General features: G+C 41.6%; 1 protein-coding gene across 1 annotated transcript in view; it reads right to left on the bottom strand.

The window, feature by feature from the left end:
* LOC126092495 (39S ribosomal protein L39, mitochondrial) overlaps positions 1-17,846 on the bottom strand; it is a 74,649-nt gene that overhangs the window by 12,590 nt on the left and 44,213 nt on the right. The window contains exons 6-7 of the mRNA XM_049908113.1: positions 9,690-9,790; positions 2,927-2,998 (exon numbers count right to left, since the gene is read on the bottom strand). Coding sequence (XP_049764070.1) covers positions 2,927-2,998; positions 9,690-9,790 — 173 coding nt within the window. The remainder of the gene's footprint in view (positions 1-2,926; positions 2,999-9,689; positions 9,791-17,846) is intronic.

Genomic DNA, 17,846 nt, shown 5'->3' with positions numbered 1-17,846 from the left:
GTTCTCTTTGTTATAAGTGTTTACATCACTCTATGCTGAAAATGCATTGTTGTACTGTGTCGTGCATTGTTTGCCGCTTTCTGATAATGAGTGTTTACGACCTGTCGCCGCTCACGGCATGGCTTGCTTTTGTGCACGCTACCGCGGCTTACAAAAAAAAAAAAAAAACAAGAACCAAATAATAGACTGCATATGATAGAAGATGTTCTGAACGAGAGTTTAGCGAAAATTTTTCTCCGTTTGAAAATCTTTGCAGACGCCTCTTTAGTACATTACATTCTGCACAGGAATTAGTATCATCTTAGATTTAAAAATCTAGTCAGTTGCCGTGCTTCATTTCTGACTGTATCACTAATCAGCATAAGAATAATACGAATATAAACATGACATCATATGTATATTCTTCCACGTTTGCTGTTGTCTCATTCTAGTTTCGTAGTCTATTAGGCAGACAGGATTTAAATGAGATAGCAGAAAACACGAAAGAATACATGGCATAATGTTTACATTCTTCTACCTTTTCTTTTAATTTATTTACTGACGCAGAGGTTTTGGCGTCAGTATTTATCTTCATGCCTGCAAAGCATGCCTGTGTAGCACTACATATATTCGACGGCAGAAGTTAGTTTTGGCGGCACCTACCAACATTTTTCAGAACTTTGCTTACTTTGCACTCGATTCTAAGCTGCAGGCGGATTTTTGGATTACAAAAACTGGGAAAAAAGTGCGGCTTAGATTCGAGTAAATACGGTACATCCCAAAATACTTTCCAAATTATTAAATGCTTTAACTGAAACTTTTTCTGATAACAGGAAGATACTGTATGGATTTTGCTTTCTGTATTAACCAAATAAAAGAAAAGCACAGAGAATTTAATCTTTTAATGTATATAACTTTTGTGGATTGTGAAAAAGCCTTCAACCAGGTGGTGAGATCTAAGTTATAGGAAATTTTAGGAGAGTATGACATCCCTCAGCATTTATTAAGGTCAATGAAGAGTTCGTATGCTGATAACAATACCAAAATACACATCAGAACAAAAATTGGAATCAAGAATAACGTATTGGGACAACTACCTGGGCTGCTGTATCTCTTATGCCTATGGTAATGATCCTGAAAAGAAACGACAATGGTACTCACACATGTTAGATACAATTAAGAGAACATTACCAAACAAAACCAGGAAAGAGACAGTACTTAAATTTCAGAGTATTATGATTGTACCTTTACTGTGTGTGGATCCCTAATGTGGACTTTAAGCCCCTAACATCATAATTTTTTTTTTTTTTTTTCAAGTTACATTCCAAAAAATATTTTGTAATGAAAAACATCCTATACTGAATGATTTTACATATAGGCATACAAAGACAGCTTTTAAAACTTGAAATAATAATTTATAAAATTTTGAATATCACCAATAATAAAATCATGAATATAGTCGTACACTGGACCTCGACTAAAGTATCCTGAAACTTGACATCATTTTTCAGTTCCTTTGTATCTATGAAGTCTAACCATGTATTTTACAACAGTTTCCTATGAACATAAATCTAGATACTTTTTAAAACTCAAAATAATAAGTTACAAAATTTTGTAGATCACCAATAATAAAATCCTGTGTATACTTGTGTGTTGGACTTCAACTAAAATATCCTGAAAAAGTCGTCTTTTAGTTTCTGAGTAGTTATGAAGTCTAACTATGTATTTCGCAATTGTTTCCTGTAAACATAAATCTTGGAAGAGCTGGCTGGTGCACAGTCGATGTATTTATCTCATTCCAGCGGTGAGCACTTGTCACTCAACTGACAAACTGTTGTCACTTCCAGTCTCTAATGAAGTAACATCAGAGTTTTCTTCACTTTCTGAGCCACTAAAGTCAATGCCAAGCCCAGTGTCACTACAGCCATACTTTTTTGAAAGCACTGCAGTACAGGAGAGAATCTTAAAGTGTGCATTTTGCTGCCTATTATTCAAAGCTGCAGGGCTAACGGCTACATAGTTATGAGGACTGAAGTGCGAGAAATGAGAGTTGGCGGGATACAATTAGAAGATCATAAGAGGGACAGTGAAATAAGAAAGAAGCTCCATGTTCTAGGAATAGCAGAAGAGACCCAACAGTGTAGCAATCAATGGCATGAGCATCTAATATGTATGGATCGAAACAAGATATGAAGGAAAAACCTTTTACTACAGATCCAAGGGTAGAAGAAGGATAGGACAACCACATAGAACATGGTGTGATCAGCTTTAAATTGCTTGGGTTTGGAACAAGCAAAGATGTCTAACCTGAAAATGTACATGATGGTAAGGAAACATACGAGACAATGACCTAATGGAAGGTAGGTAGGTGACATTTAAAAAACAGATAAGAGTAATATGGACAGACACAGCTGAAGGCTTCAATGCATAGCAAATTTTAGAGGAGGCCTTTATATACCAGTGGAATTAAGTTTTCACGTACTATTGCTACTCCCTCATGTGGGGATCATACCAAGGTAATAAAATGCAACAATAAAATAACAGGAGCATTGTAAAACAGAAATTTAATTATATCAAAATGATAATTCATTTGAGATAACTCTAAAACTACAAGGACACAGAATGGTTGGACAGTATTTACCTTCAGGAGATAGTGTTCCACTACTTTCAACAGGCACATTTGAAAGAAAAGAAATCTACCCATAGCTTGATATTCTGTTTCCCCTGTTTCTCATAACAGATGGGCCCTTCTCAACATGCAGTCTGAATGACCATTATTCTTTCCCAACCTTACAAAACTTACTCTTTACTCCCTCAGGAAGGTCATAAAAATTGTGATAGCTACTCTCCTAGTTTTACCTCCTGTGGGTAAGCTCTGGCTAGGCATCTGTAAAAGTATAAAATTCGTTATTCCAAAAAAAGTATAAAATTCATTATTCCCACCTACCATGAGTCCTCTGGGCAGTGCTACTCCCTGAAACCTGTACAGGCTGCCACTGTCTGTTTCCACATGATGAACCTGTTAGACAGATTAAACACAGGCTTTAAATGACAAGTACTAATAATGCAGCTGACTATTTTCCCTTCCATAACTTAGTTAAAGCACCACGTGCATTTTAACTGCACATGTGCAGTTCCAAGAAATTGAACAGACTGTGAGAAACAAGACAACTATATGCAAACATATCTGAAACAAAAATTCATGATCATCAACACCTAGTACACTTAACTTAGAATGAAGAAGGGATGGAAGATTAGGGTTTTTACATCTTAACAAAAAAACAAGGTCATAAGAGACAGTACAAGCTCAGGTGGGGGAAAAAAAACTGGTCACGTCCTTTACAGAAGAATTTGCCTTATGCAGTTTAGGGAAACCATGGTAATCCTAAATCTGGATAGTCTAACGAGGATTTGAACCACAGCCCTTCTGAACGTGAATCCAGAATCTTATCACTGGCCTTCTCATTCAATCTCTAAAATTATAAGACGCCACTAAACCAATAGATTTGTCACTTACTATATACGAAAAAAATTACATATGAATTAAAAAATTACATGTAAATAATGCTTCAATGTTTATTGGCACTGAAATCTCCTCAGACATGATATTTCACTGGTGCATCTGCCAGTTATTAATAGGTATGATAGTTGTGACTCGCCGATCATTCAAAGCGCCGCCGCGCAATTACGCGCGTCCTCTACGTGCGGCGCTGTCTGCCAGCCATGCAGCAGCTGCGCCACCTAAGCGGCCAGCCGAGCAGCGGCCGCTAGACTGGGACTCAGTGCTCATTCGAATGCTAATGTGTACACATGTCTTGCTTGTCAACTTACTCTGTGACTTATATGTGTTGTGTCGTTCTGAAATATATGTGTTAAACTTGACGTTATAACAATTGGCGACGAGGTAGTGGATTTTTACTTTTCACCGTTGACCAACAGGGTTCCATGGCTACTGTCGAGCAACTATTGCAAACAAAATCTCCTTGAACAGCAAACGCTTCTAACAGCGGCGATTCGCGATTTCGTCGCAGTGTCAAATGCGGGGCGTTTCTCGTCGTTGGCTATACCTCCTTTTCCTCCTTACAACGAGACGGTGGAAGACTGGTCTGATTATGAAAAACGTCTTCGACATTTCATGTCACGGACGAACAACCATGTAAGTCTCTGTTCCTTTCTTGGATTTCACCTCAAATGTATCGGTTGTTGTTGCAATTGGCTCCTTTGAAGGATCCTGTGTCTTTGTCCTTTGCTGAAATGTGCTCACTTCTGTCTGTCTATTTTCAAAAGCAAACGCATGTGGTAGCCTCTCGTGTTGCCTTTTATCGTTATCAAAAACAGCCACATCAATCCTATCGCACTTGGGTTGCTGAACTTCATGGCCTCAGTCGAAAGTGTCAATTTGTTACTGACGTTCACAAGGAATCCTATGCCGATTCCATGGTACGGGATGCTATTATCCGGTCGGCGCCCGACAAGGAAGTTCGGCAACATGCTCTTCAGTTGGCGAATCCGACTCTAGATGAAGTTCTCTCCATTGCGCAGTCTTTTGAAATTTCTCACACCGCTGGGGCGCAAATAGAGGCGTGGGGTGATGTCGGGGAAATACAACCTCTGTGCGCTGTTGACGACGCGTGCGGCGCGTCCCCGCCGGCCGACGTGGCCGCAGTGTGCTCCCACGCGCAGCCTCGGCCTAGCCGTAAACAACCCGCTAAGAAACTGCAGCAAAACCCCCGGCAACTTCCTTCACGTCCGCGGTGTTTTACGAAATATTCACGCGAGGATTGTCCCCAACGTTGGGCTGTGTGTCACAATTGCAAAAAGAAAGGTCATGTGTCTTCCGTTTGCAAATCCGACCGCATACATGATGTTCATGAACATGACGCTGATTCTGATTCTGTGTTGTCTGTGAATTGCACTTCTTCCCTTTCAGGGAAGTTATTCCTTACTGTCCAAATCCTTGGTCGAGATGTTCGCATGCAAGTGGATACCGGTTCTGCTGCCACTATGATTAATTCTCAGACGTATCTTCAGTTGGGTTATCCACTCCTGTCACCTGTCACTCGGCAATTACGGACATACAATAAACAGAAGATTTCTCTCTTGGGACAGTTTAATGCTGAGGTATCTTACAAATCCGTCGTTGCCACTGTTCCCATATTTGTGGTTGACCAGAGCAACGCAAAAAAACTTTTTGGTTTCGATGCCTTTCGCATTTTTGGGTTCTCCATAGATGACTCTGTCAATATTGTCTCTGATGCTATTACTTATGCTCAATTGGATTCCTTGTCAACGACATTTTCGTCCCTTTTTTTCTCCTGGGTTAGGCCGTGCAAACGACTTTGAAGCTCTTATCATGCTCAAACCCACTGCTCGGCCTAAGTTTTTTCGGGCTCAGCCCATTCCTGTGGCCCTTCGTGATCGGGTAAAATGGGAGTTGGATCGTCTCACTACTTCAGGGGTCTTGCTTCCTGTCACTTCCAGTGAGTGGTCCTCTCCTGTCGTTGTCGTTGCTAAGCCAAAAGGTGATATTCGTCTCTGTGGCGATTTCAAAGCCACTGTAAATGTTCAATGCCTCATCGACACTTACCCTATGCCCCGTCCTGAAGAACTGTTCACTAAACTTGCTGGAGGCCAGTATTTTTCTAAAAGTGACCTGTCAGAAGCTTATCATCAACTTCCTCTCGACGCTGCTTCCCGGCAGTTTCTCGTCCTTAACACGCCTTTCGGCCTCTATCAATACCAACGCTTGCCATTCGGGGTTGCTAGCGCCCCTGCTCTCTTTCAGCGATTCTTGGAACAATTATTGCTCCCTGTCCCTGGGTGTATCAATTACATGGACAACATTGTTGTCACTGGCTCCACCACTGAAGAACATCTTCAAAATCTCCGCACACTTTTTCATATCTTACAGACTGCTGGTCTTAAGTATAATCTTCAGAAATCAAATTTTTTTCAGGCATCTATCACGTACTTGGAGTTTCAACTCTCTCGGGATGGTATTCGTCCGCTTCAGCAAACTGTCGCTGCGATCGATGCCCTTCCTCGCCCTACATCTGTTGAGGAACTGTAGGCCTTCTTGGGGAAAATAGCATGCTATCACAAGTTTTTACCGTCTGCGGCTTCAGTGACTCAGCCGTTGCATCGCCTGTTGCATAAAAACGTGCCTTTTCACTGGTCCGCATCATGCGAAGCGGCTTTCCAGAAATTGAAGACTATGCTGAAACAGGCCCTGTGCCTGGCTACTTATCGACCTGGTCAACATCTTGTTCTTGCCACAGACGTCTCTCAATACGGGGTCGGTGCAGTCCTTACGCACCGTTTTTCTGACGGTGCGTAACAACCCATTGCTTATGCCTCCAAAACGCTCACGGATGCCCAACAAAAGTATTCTCAAATTGAGAAAGAAGCTTTGGCCATTATTTATGCTCTTCATAAGTTTGGTGTTTTTCTCTATGGCTCAAAATTTCATCTTGTTACGGATCACAAACCACTTGTTTCCTTGTTTCATCCATCAACGTCACTTCACGACAAGGCTGCACATCGCCTCCAGCGTTGGGCTCTTTACTTGTCTCATTTCAATTGTGAGATTCATTTCTGGCCAACGGTTCAACATGCAAATGCTGATGCTCTGTCTCGCCTTCCCATGGGTCCTGATCAGGTATTCGATAGGGACGAACTTTTGTGTTTCCACCTGGATGTTGCCAAGCAGCGGGTTGTGGACAGGTTCCCCATCACTGGGGACAGGCTGGCGGCTGCTATGGGTTCTGACCCTACCCTTTCCCGGGTTTTGCACTGTATTCAGAAGGGTTGGGCAGATCGCCCGTCCATTAAGACTTCTGATCCGTTGCAGAACTACTACGCTTTGCGCTACCACCTCACGGCTAGGGATGGTGTTATCCTCCTCTCCACTGACAATGCTTCGCCGTGTGTTGTGGTACCTGCATCTTTGCGTGCTTTGGTCTTGCACCTCCTTCACCAAGGGCACTGGGGTGTGTCTCACACAAAATCTCTGGCGCGCCGTCATGTGTACTGGCCTGGCATCAACTCTGAAATAGCACACATGGTCGCTACTTGCGGCCCTTGTGCGTCACAGGCCGCTGCCCCGAAGTCATCTTTGTCACCGTTGCCTTCGCCTGAGAAGCCTTGGGAGCGCATTCATGCTGACTTTGCGGGACCCTTTTTAGGTACTTATTGGCTCCTCGTAATTGACGCCTACTCTAACTTTCCTTTCATTGTCCGTTGCACGTCGCCTACCACCGCGGCAACCACCAGTACTCTCGCCCGCATTTTTTCTTTGGAACGCCTCCCCTCTACTCTTGTTACTCATGATGGTCCGCAATTTGCCTCTTCCGAATTTGTGGATTTTTGTGCTCGTCTCGGTGTTATGCATGTCACGGCCCCGCCGTTCCATCCACAATCCAATGGTGAGGCTGAATGACTGGTCCGCACATTTAAGGCTCAGATGCGGAAACTTCTGACTTCTTCTGCTGCTGCTGATGCGCTTCTCCAGTTTCTGGCGTCTTACCGTTTCACCCCCATGGGCGACCACAGCCCGGCTGAGCTCTTACATGGCTAACAGCCGCGCACGCTACTTCATCTTCTGCGGCCTTCCACCTCACGGCCACGGGTGCCTTCACTTGGCTGGTTCACTGCCGACGACCTCGTCTGGGTACAGGGATATGGCAGGTGGCCAAAATGGATCCCGGGCCACATAAGACACTGTGGCAGATGCCTGTATGAAATCCAGATGGACACGGGTGTTGCAGTGCGTCATTCGGACCAGCTTCGGCCTTGTGTGCCAGCAACGCCTGTTCCGAATGCTGCTACACCACCTTTGGCTCTACCCGACGCTCGGGATCTTGGCATTTCTCAATACTCACAACGCAGCCCTCTCACTGCCATCGCGATGCCAGCACAAGAACGGACGTCACCGGGAGACATGCCCAAGCAGGAACCGGATGACCATTCTCTGTCAGAGCAAATCTACTCGCCTCCTCCTCCAACGGACACCGACACATCACCCATGTCTCCTGTCATATCAACTGGACTTGCCGCAACAGGCAGATTGGTGCATGGGGCCCCAGCAGATTCGACCCCTACGTCTCCTGTCATCTCGACCCGTTATCACCGGGGACACTTCCGTCCGTACGGGAAGCCTCCTCCTCGAGACTTTACGGCGAGTCAAACAACGCCTATGGACGTTAGCCATCTCCAGGACACCTCCATCAAGACCAGTGCAACAATTTCAAAGGGGGGAAAAGTGTTGTGACTCGTCGATCACTCAAAGCGCCGCCGTGCAATTACGCGCGTCCTCTACATGCGGCGCTGTCTGCCAGCCATGCAGCAGCTGCGCCACCTAAGCGGCCAGCCGAGCAGCGGCCGCTAGACTGGGACTCAGTGCTCATTCGAATGCTAATGTGTACACATGTCTTGCTTGTCAACTTACTCTGTGACTTATATGTGTTGTGTCGTTCTGAAATATATCGTGTTCAACTTGACGTTATAACAATGATATAAGATCAACTCCTAAGAGGCTGTTTATTAATAACACATTAAAAGAAACATGGTAAGCCAACAGGAGAGTTTCTATGTATCTACATATGTGGCCATAGAGTTGATCTGTGTTCTGTAGTACCAGTTCACATTCTGGCTGTGAACAAGAAAAAATGTTGGCTACCATATACAGCACATATTTCAATAGCTTCTTAAATTTCGAATTCAGTCTTAATATGTTTGTTCGTTCAAATATGAGGACTTCTAGTTTTCTATTGAAAAGCATAAGCTGCAGTTGAAATTCTCATTGTGGTTGGCATTTGTAATGAGTGGAAGAAGGAATGATATGAGTTCACAACATATTAGATACTGATGTTATTAAAGTTGAAGCACTACAGTCGAGATGCATTAAGAAGCTCTCTGGCGGTTCACAGCACTGTTGCCAGCTTTCAGCTGCGAAGTGCTAGTGGCTGCAGGCAAAAACAATGGCCGTCTGCAGAACATTGACTACACTAAGGCATTACCACAGAGATGTTTACAAAATCGCGTTACGTTACTGATGAGGTAGGCCTGTGAAGCTGTCATGCCCAGCCCACTGGAACTGTCAGGTATCAACTTATGCTGATTTGACTATAGGTCACAAGAAGAAGTAATGTGAACAGACCACATCCTGTGGCTCACTTTGAGTGACTTAAATAAAATGTGGAACACCTAAACGTGGGTGGTGTATGGCCAAACAGAATCTTAACAACACTCCTGGTTACAAGTTCAGTGACTAAATACAGGGTGACTCTGCTTACTGGTTATCAGATCACAGAAGTTACTAAAAGGCTACATGTTTATAAAGTTTGTAATAACAGAGTTGCTTAATTATAAATAAGCAACTTACAGTATTTTCCTTGCTCTACACATACATTATCTCCATATGTCTGTCGACTACTGACGACACAATGATAAACATCTTCCACCAACATGTCTCATAAAAGAAAATTAAATACTGGAATGCATCAGTGACAGCTATATGTTATAATACTTAATTTTCACAACAACAAAGTCACATTCTGAAAGATCTTAGGAAAATTATATCATCACTGACATAATAATATAACAAATGCCACTCAGAAGCTACACTTTACTTATTGCTTAACTGTTTCTTATTAGTTTTGTACAAAAAGTCAATACAAACATTCATGAAAGAATATTAAAAGACTACTTACTGCAGTTACAGTACACCGACCAATAAAGCCAGTATTGCCCACTAGGGGACCCCTGCTTATATCCACATGCTCTCCCATTCTGTACACAGTAATATCTCCATCTGTTAAAAAGACAAAAACAAAACATAGTTTAAATCTCATACACTTCAAAGTTATTCTTGCACAAGTCAATGACAATACGAATACGGGCACGTCATCCATCAATTAAAAAAATGAAACAATTTAAAACACAAAACCACAGAGAGTAAGTGATCTGCAATGAGCTGGCAGTGCTAATTTGATGTACTGCCTCAAAAATAAGTGATATAATTGTCCCTGAAATCAATACCACATTTTCTGCATTCAATTTACTTCTGGACAATAATAATGACAGATGTCTTGCATGAGAGCATACACAATGATGCAATGTCAGTATTGGCTGCAAATATAGTGTCTCAAGTGATAAGGAAACAGAAATGGGGGAAATAAATCAGCCTATACTTGACAATCAAGAGAACTGTGATGGAAATTCAAAGAATTTAAACCTGCTTCTTCACAGTCCAGATTCATTATGAGATTTGCCACCCACATACTTTAACAAATGCATTCAAATTCCCTACAGCAAGACATGAACAAAACAGTCAGGCAAATCTAGATGCTTCAAAATAAAACTGCGAAATGAATATGGCATTACAAAGAAATGCTAAAATTGGCTGGATCAAATATTATTAAAAAATAATGCTGATATGTGATTTGCATTGTATGATTATAAAGCAAGTCACAGAGTTACCTCTGGTAAATCAAAATGATTAACTTCTTAAAAAAGGAAACATATACAATGGAAGTAATTATAAAAAACTAGAACATTAGTAGCTGTTATGCACCAAAGTCATTTCCATTTCTCTCTAACTGACCACAACAAAAATCTGAATAAAACATTGAGCAATGGAAAATCCAGGATGGAGTAATGACGAAGATAGACTGTTACTTACCATGTATAGGAGACACTGAGTTGCAGACTGGCACAACAAAAATTGAGCTTTTGGCCAAAAGGTCTTCTTCTAAAGTAGAAGACTCTGTGGTTGGAAGCTCAAATGTATAGCAGTCTTTTTGTTGTGCCTGTCTGCAACTCAATGTCTCCTCTATATGGTGAATAAAACATAGGAGATATGACAGAGGATTCATACCACACGAATCATTCACACAAAAAACTATACACTGAAAACTACCTAAGGAAAAGCTAATGAAATTAGATGCAAAAAATAATACAAAATAAACAATAAAGAAGGAAAACTGAAAATTGCATTGTGGAGAAACTTTAATGTCTCAATCAGTAGAGGATATAAACAAGCAAGGACTTAGAGCATCACAGGGAGCAGAACAGTGTGGGGGAATGAACCCCATCTCCCTTTCACTGGACTGCTAATCTACACTCGAGTTTTGTGCCTATGTGAAAACAAAACTGACACATGGTGATAGTGACCACAAAAATTGTTTTGTGTAACTGAAACTGTTGTAGTAAATGAAATATTCAATGAAGATATCTATTGCTGCAAGATGCATATCAATTATCAAAAACAACATGAAACTAAAGTTGTAATAGAAGATACTGACAGTGATCACCAAAACTGTTCTGTGTAATTGAAACTGAAACTGTTGTAATAACTGACTTATTCAATGAAGATATCTGTTGCTACACGATGCATATCACTTATCAAAGCAATGTGAAACTAAAGTTGTAACAGACGAAAACTTATGGATATTTGACATCATTAACTGAACACAACTTTGACATGTGTACTTGTTGTTTGGAAAATTTTTGACGTCTTACACTAATTGCTATCACATCCATTCTCATATGTGTCAGTAAGTGACGATTATTTGTCAGACATGTTTGTACAAGATGAATCTTCACACTCTGCCACATGTCTACATAAAATGAGTCATCATTATAACTATATGCTTTCACTGTAAAGTCATTAACCGCCATCTTAATGACCTCATTGGACTATGTATAATCATCCTCAATCTCTTTGACCTTACTGCAAAACTTTTACCAGTCATAGTTTTTAGAACTGAAAGGTAGACCTGAAAGAAGTTGTAGGCAAGGGGCCCACCTAGAGGGTGTTCAATCATGTGAGAAGGTTCAGAAGAGTCACATGTAGTTTGGATGGTCACTGAGGTTACATACATTAATTGCATGGTTAAGTAATAGTTGTGGCCATCAAATCTGTAGAGGGGAGGGGGGGGGGGGGGTCCTAACTCACTCATTACACTATCTATTGAGATCATCTGAGAAGCACTGGTCACGAGTCTGACCCCGCAGCGATGAACTGAGTCTAAATGGCACAGCACCATAGGCTAGATTGGATACTACGATGGCTTTATAAAAATCACAGAAGGGTGGAGAATCTGGCACACAAGGAAATGTTGCTGAAATAGCACAGAGTACTAAGTTTTATTTTATATGTGGCAGCAATGTCATCTTAGCATCAAGTTCTAAAAAGCAGTATGTCTCTATATTAAGTATCCCACTATGTAAATAGAGTTCTGGGTGTGAGTGATCTAATCATTGAGGGGACAATTACATTAAACATTTTGTAGTGAAAATTGGAAGTCATAGATTGGCGCCCAAGACAGAGATTTCCTTACGGCACCCTGAAGTTCGCTTTCTGCAATACTCATGTTTAAAGACCTGTAATAGATGCAAAAGTCATCAACATATCAAGAAAGTGCATGTCCCATGGCATCTGTAAGTCCAGTAAAACGGATGCACTCAGAAAGGAGCCTTGTGGGACTCCATTGTCATGTGGGGGGGGGGGGGGAGGGGGGGAGGGTTTGGGAGAAATGCCTACTTGAATGTGGAAGATGAGGTAATAAATCCTGGATAAGAATCAGGAGGGTCCTCTAAACCCCAACCATATAGGGTATCAAGAACATTATTGGTATCAAGTGGAGTCACACACTTTTTGCAGTTCTAAAAAAACAGCAATGAGGCATTGGGTGAAAGCCATTCTGATGGCAGATTCCAAGAGGAATAAGCACCTGCTGGTAACCAGTCTTACCAAAATCCACTCGCAAGTTCCTTACTCAGAAGGGTTCAAATCAGTCATTGGTTCACCATTCATTTGAACAACTAGCAAAAATCATTTGTAAGACAAAGCTGTCCTCCTTACAGGGGCTTTTATCTGATTTCAAAATTGAGGTAACTATGCTTTCACTCTATGGGAAAGAAATTTGCTCTTTGCCAAATGTGATTAAAAAGTACAAGAATATGACATTTGTGATTTATGGGTAAATGATACAGCATCTGGGTACATATGTAATCAGTTCCCAGTGCCATTACAGGGCACTGTGCCAAGGCACTGAGGAATCCTGTTCATGCACTGCATGCATCAGAGTGTTGAAACTGGGGATGGATAACACCTTTCATTTATATTTCATGTAGGTGGGAGGATACTTTCAGATTCCGAGGCTCAGACAAAGTCTGTTGGTACGTGTTCAGTTACAATGCTCGGGTCAAATTAAATGATGGTATCCTTATAGATGCATGGGATACTAGAGGATGACTAGTGCTCATAAATAGTGCATGAAATTTCCTGTATTTGAGAGTTGGAGGTATACATCCCAATAACAGTTACAAATATTTCCCAACAGTCCTGCTTCTGTTCTGTAATTAGGTACTGGGTCTAGGCTTAGTCTTCTGAAGATGGTAAGTGTATCACTTAAAAGGTGTGAATTGCCCATCTGCAGTTTTTAATGGCCACTGCTATTTCATGGTTTCAATAAGATACAAATTTCTGGCAGTGTGGACCTGAGATGAGAGTGCTGGGTACTTCTGATCCTTGTAACACCACAGTAGCAGAATGTTGGCGGATAACATGATTTTTTTCCCTGATGGTAGATTAGGGTTCAAAGAAATGGTGAAACTATGCAAACGCATTCTTTAAATTCCAGCATGGAGGATGTTCTGATTATCAGTGTGGAAAATCTGAAATTGGTCACTGTGACAAAAATCATCATATAACTTCCAATAAAATAGACTGGAGAAATCTGAGGCTCCAAATCAATAAATCAGTAGCTGCAAAGGCATCATAAACTAGGCTAAAATGGGAGACCCTGTGTTAGAACACAAAGAGTACAACTTAACAGTGCTCATTATAGAACCTGAGACATTTTGGATCTGCCCTACAGAAAGGCTTTTAGGAGTTAAATATTCTTTAAGATGAGGAGGAGATGATGACAGTCAAAAGATCAAATCAGTTATCCTTTCTGGGGGATTTGGCATCAAAAGTGCCAATGGGGGGGGGGGAGGGGGGGGGGCACTACAGCCATACAAGTACTTGGCACACCCCCATAACAGGTTTGACATTGTTCTGGGTTTGGCCAGTTGTGAATATCACATAGACCAGGTGAATAAGGTGCCTGTACATATCCGATGGGATGTCTCCCACAATGGGCAAGCTTTTCCCCACACAGCTAGCTCACACTACTGAGGAAAAATTTTGGTAAGTGGAGGGTCATACCTGCTAATGAGTAACATACTGGATTAGCTGAAAATGATTATTAAATTTGGCCAAGGTGGTGGAAGAATGCCCAAAATTAGAGTCCCTGGGGAAGCTAGATCTGCAGCAAAGAAGTCACTGTGGTTTATGGGTCAGAGTGAACAGGTAGAAAGGGGAGAAGGGAGGGAGTGATCACGGGGTAAGAAGAAATGCTGTAACTGCTTCAAGCCCTGTGCTCATTACAAGCATCTTCCCCAAAAACCTGCAAGCCCCCTGCTAGGGTGGGGGTTATAACATAGTGATATGGGAGGAATGAAGTGTAAAATGTTATGAGAGGAAAGGTTGTGCAGTGCCTCGAGAATTTCGGGGTAAATTCTAGAGACCCTCGTATTTCCACCATCTCAAACACGTGTTATTTTAAAGATAAGTGTGTGAAAGTGGAACTGTCTATACTGTGCCATGATTATGTGTGTGCAGGACTGGCATGTATCGGACAGTTGATTCACATGGGCAGGTAGTCGCAGCGCTCACCTCAGGAGTTACACGCCCAGCACAAGGAGCAAATGTGACATACTCAGCAATGATGCTACATCAGTGGTTATTGAGAATAGTTGAACATTGTTAAAGAAAAGAAAAGACACTTATTTATTTCCTTACTTTCGTGAGGTCTGGATGGTGGACTTGCTAGAGCTTTCTAGATTGTATTTGTTATAAAGTATGTAAAAGTATCTGTCAACCCGGTAATTGTTGGGCTTACAAAAATGAATCATTTATATGGTGTCTTGTTTGTGAAAGTGAAAATATAGTGAGATTGGTTTAAAAGTATACCGAGTGCACGGAGTTATTTTAAAGAGTATAAAAAATTCCTCCAAAACAGCATCTTATCTTCAGAGAAGAAGATGGGCAGACAATCGCAGCTGGCTATCCTGAAAAGAAGATTGGTGAAACAACTCCGCGTAAGCTCAATAATAAAGTGGGAGTCTGGCACACCATCACCACACTTCTCCCTCTAGTTGCCGGAAACTGCCAGAGCTGAAGCAAGAGAGTGAGAAGTAGACAAGGTGAGAATGGCAACTAGAGGGGGTTAGGGGAACTGAAGGAATAAAGAATGTGTTGCAGGTAGTCTTCCCATCTTCACAGTTCACACAAGAGCTAGTTGGAGTAGTTGGAAAGCACTGTGATATACAGCATTTTGAGCAAGCAGTTAGCCACAATTCAGTAGTGGTCATTTACATGAGTAGACAGCTGGTTAGATGCTGTACCCACACAGATACTTACACACAATAATGCTGTGATAATCTTTCTTTGATTGTATAGGAAATGCCTGTGACTGATCTGCAATAGGAAGTGGTGGTGGGTAAGTGTCTACTACAGGTCACACATCCATGTGTGGACAAGTATTATCCTGTTGAAAAACGGCCCCACGGTACTGTCACATAAGAAGTAACACAGAAGAACACACTATGTCCATGCTGTACCATTGTGCTGTCAGAGTTCCCTCTATCACTACCACTACTACTTAAGTCATATTCTATGGCACCCCATACAATGATACCAGGAGTAATACCCCTGTGCATCTCCAAAATACTGGAAGAATGGGACCTCACCACAGGTTGTTGTCATACTCTTAGACAATGGTCATCACAGGTAATACATAACAACGATTCATTGCTGAATGCAGTGTGAAGTCATTCATCTGTAGTACATGCAACAATCCAAATGCAGCGTTTTTTTGTGGTGTTAACAGGAGCTTACACATGGAATGGTAACTCCAGACACTGGGCCCTGCTAGCCTCTAACAAATGGTGTAAGATGACACAAAATGTTGCACGGAGGACATTATAAGTTCTTGTAATCATACAGGAAATGGACGCACAAATTGATACTTCTTTCAAAACCAGTCAGGTGCTGATAACATTATCTCACAAGAGTGGGTGGCATCTCTGTGCCCTTCAAAAGGATCACCAACATCTGACACACTTCATGTCCTTATATACCCTACGAGGCCTAGTAACAATGTTAAATATGAGCAACATTAATGTACTCTGGCTGAGGGGCAAAGCATCACTGACATCCAGCCGTGGCATCCGAGTGCTTCACTTTTTTGTCAGGCAGCATGTTGAGTTTTTTAAGGTCTATGTCTTGTTCAGGGTGGTGAAAAGGTTGTTGCTGTCAAGGGGAAGAAAGGGTGTGGGAAATCAGTTTCTGGCTGTTTCGGCAGAATATTATCTTTCAGCAAAGGGCCTGTAAGATTACACAGGCACCAAAGGTGCAAAAAGAGGCACCTCCTACTATGAAACAGATGGTAAGATGTCAAAATGGAAGTACCATTGGTGCTTGGCATGATGGGCAAAGAATTTAGTGGAGCCATTAGAAAGGACAGATGAATGGAGACTGCAGACAATTGGTGCAAGCTGCTGGACAACAAAGGCAAAGCACCTCTGTGTAAGGAGCACTGTAACCATCATATGAGTGATGTACACCGTGAAGTTGGGTTTGTGGGTTCCATAGCTGTGAAGTTGGACTAATTGGGAAGGAATCTGCACCAGAAAGGTGAAGCCTGGACAAAGGTGAGAAATCCCTTGAAGGTTAGTAGAGGGTGACAGCAGGGAAAGGACAGATCATGGTTGGAATAGTAGTAGGAACCATTTATGGCAATGTTCAGTGTGGGATGTGGGCTAACTGTTGACAGTATGGTGGGATCCAAAGAAATCTTTCCACTGTTGGGAACAAGTTGAGGAAAGCAGATTACTGACAAGTGGAAATGGCTAAACCTTCATTTGATATTAAACATTTTAATGCTGAACATGCAGCCTTTTGAGAAGACTGGGAATTTTGTGTGATTCAGGTTTATTGGTGACAGACTGATGACCGTATTTGATGCAAGGCAGTTATGTTTGATAACAGTGCACTTTATGAGTGATGAGGACAGTTTCTGAAGATTTGGGAGGCTAGGTGGGACATGTAGTGATGGGAACTACAACTTCACGAGAAATGGGTGAGGGTAGTAATTCTATGAGAGTAATGCTTCTTTTGCTAGGTAGTGGTGGTCCCAGGTAGAAATAAGATAAAGCGCTTAGTTAGGTTCCTCACATTGTGTTGAAAATTGTTTCCAGATTTTGGAACTCTCCACATTAGAAATGGCATGCACAAAATTACTAACAGAGTAAACTTTTATGAAGTACATGCACTTAAGTGGAGTTATTATGGAGATCCAGAATAATGTTAGTTAGGAACTGAGGCATTCAAAAATATGAAAGTCCTTGATAAAGGATGTGAGGTGATAAGAAAAATGCAGTGAAACATATTGGGGAATGTAATGTAACAGGCCAATAAACTAATAAAGAGCACTGAAAATCAATGTGAATCAAGACTAAGATATCACTTATTCACCAGTCAAAAATTAGTTCCCAACCTATATTCACTTGGAATCATTATTTTCATTTAAAAGCTGTGTTATGCAAAATAAATCTTATGACCCAGTTAAACTAAGCTTGTTTTCCATAACCAACTCCATTTACCTGAACCATTTGTCCCATATTACTTACATTAAATGAGTATCTGGGAGCAAGTTCACAATAATTAAAACTGTTGTAAACTGGCAACAGCACTGGCTAGTAAAAAAAAATCATGATATAATATCAGAGTAGACATAGAAGGAATGGATGTGATG

The sequence above is a fragment of the Schistocerca cancellata genome, chromosome 7 (genome assembly GCF_023864275.1).
Source record: "Schistocerca cancellata isolate TAMUIC-IGC-003103 chromosome 7, iqSchCanc2.1, whole genome shotgun sequence".
Lineage (NCBI taxonomy): Eukaryota > Metazoa > Arthropoda > Insecta > Orthoptera > Acrididae > Schistocerca > Schistocerca cancellata.
This window is presented reverse-complemented; position numbering and strand designations above follow the sequence as displayed.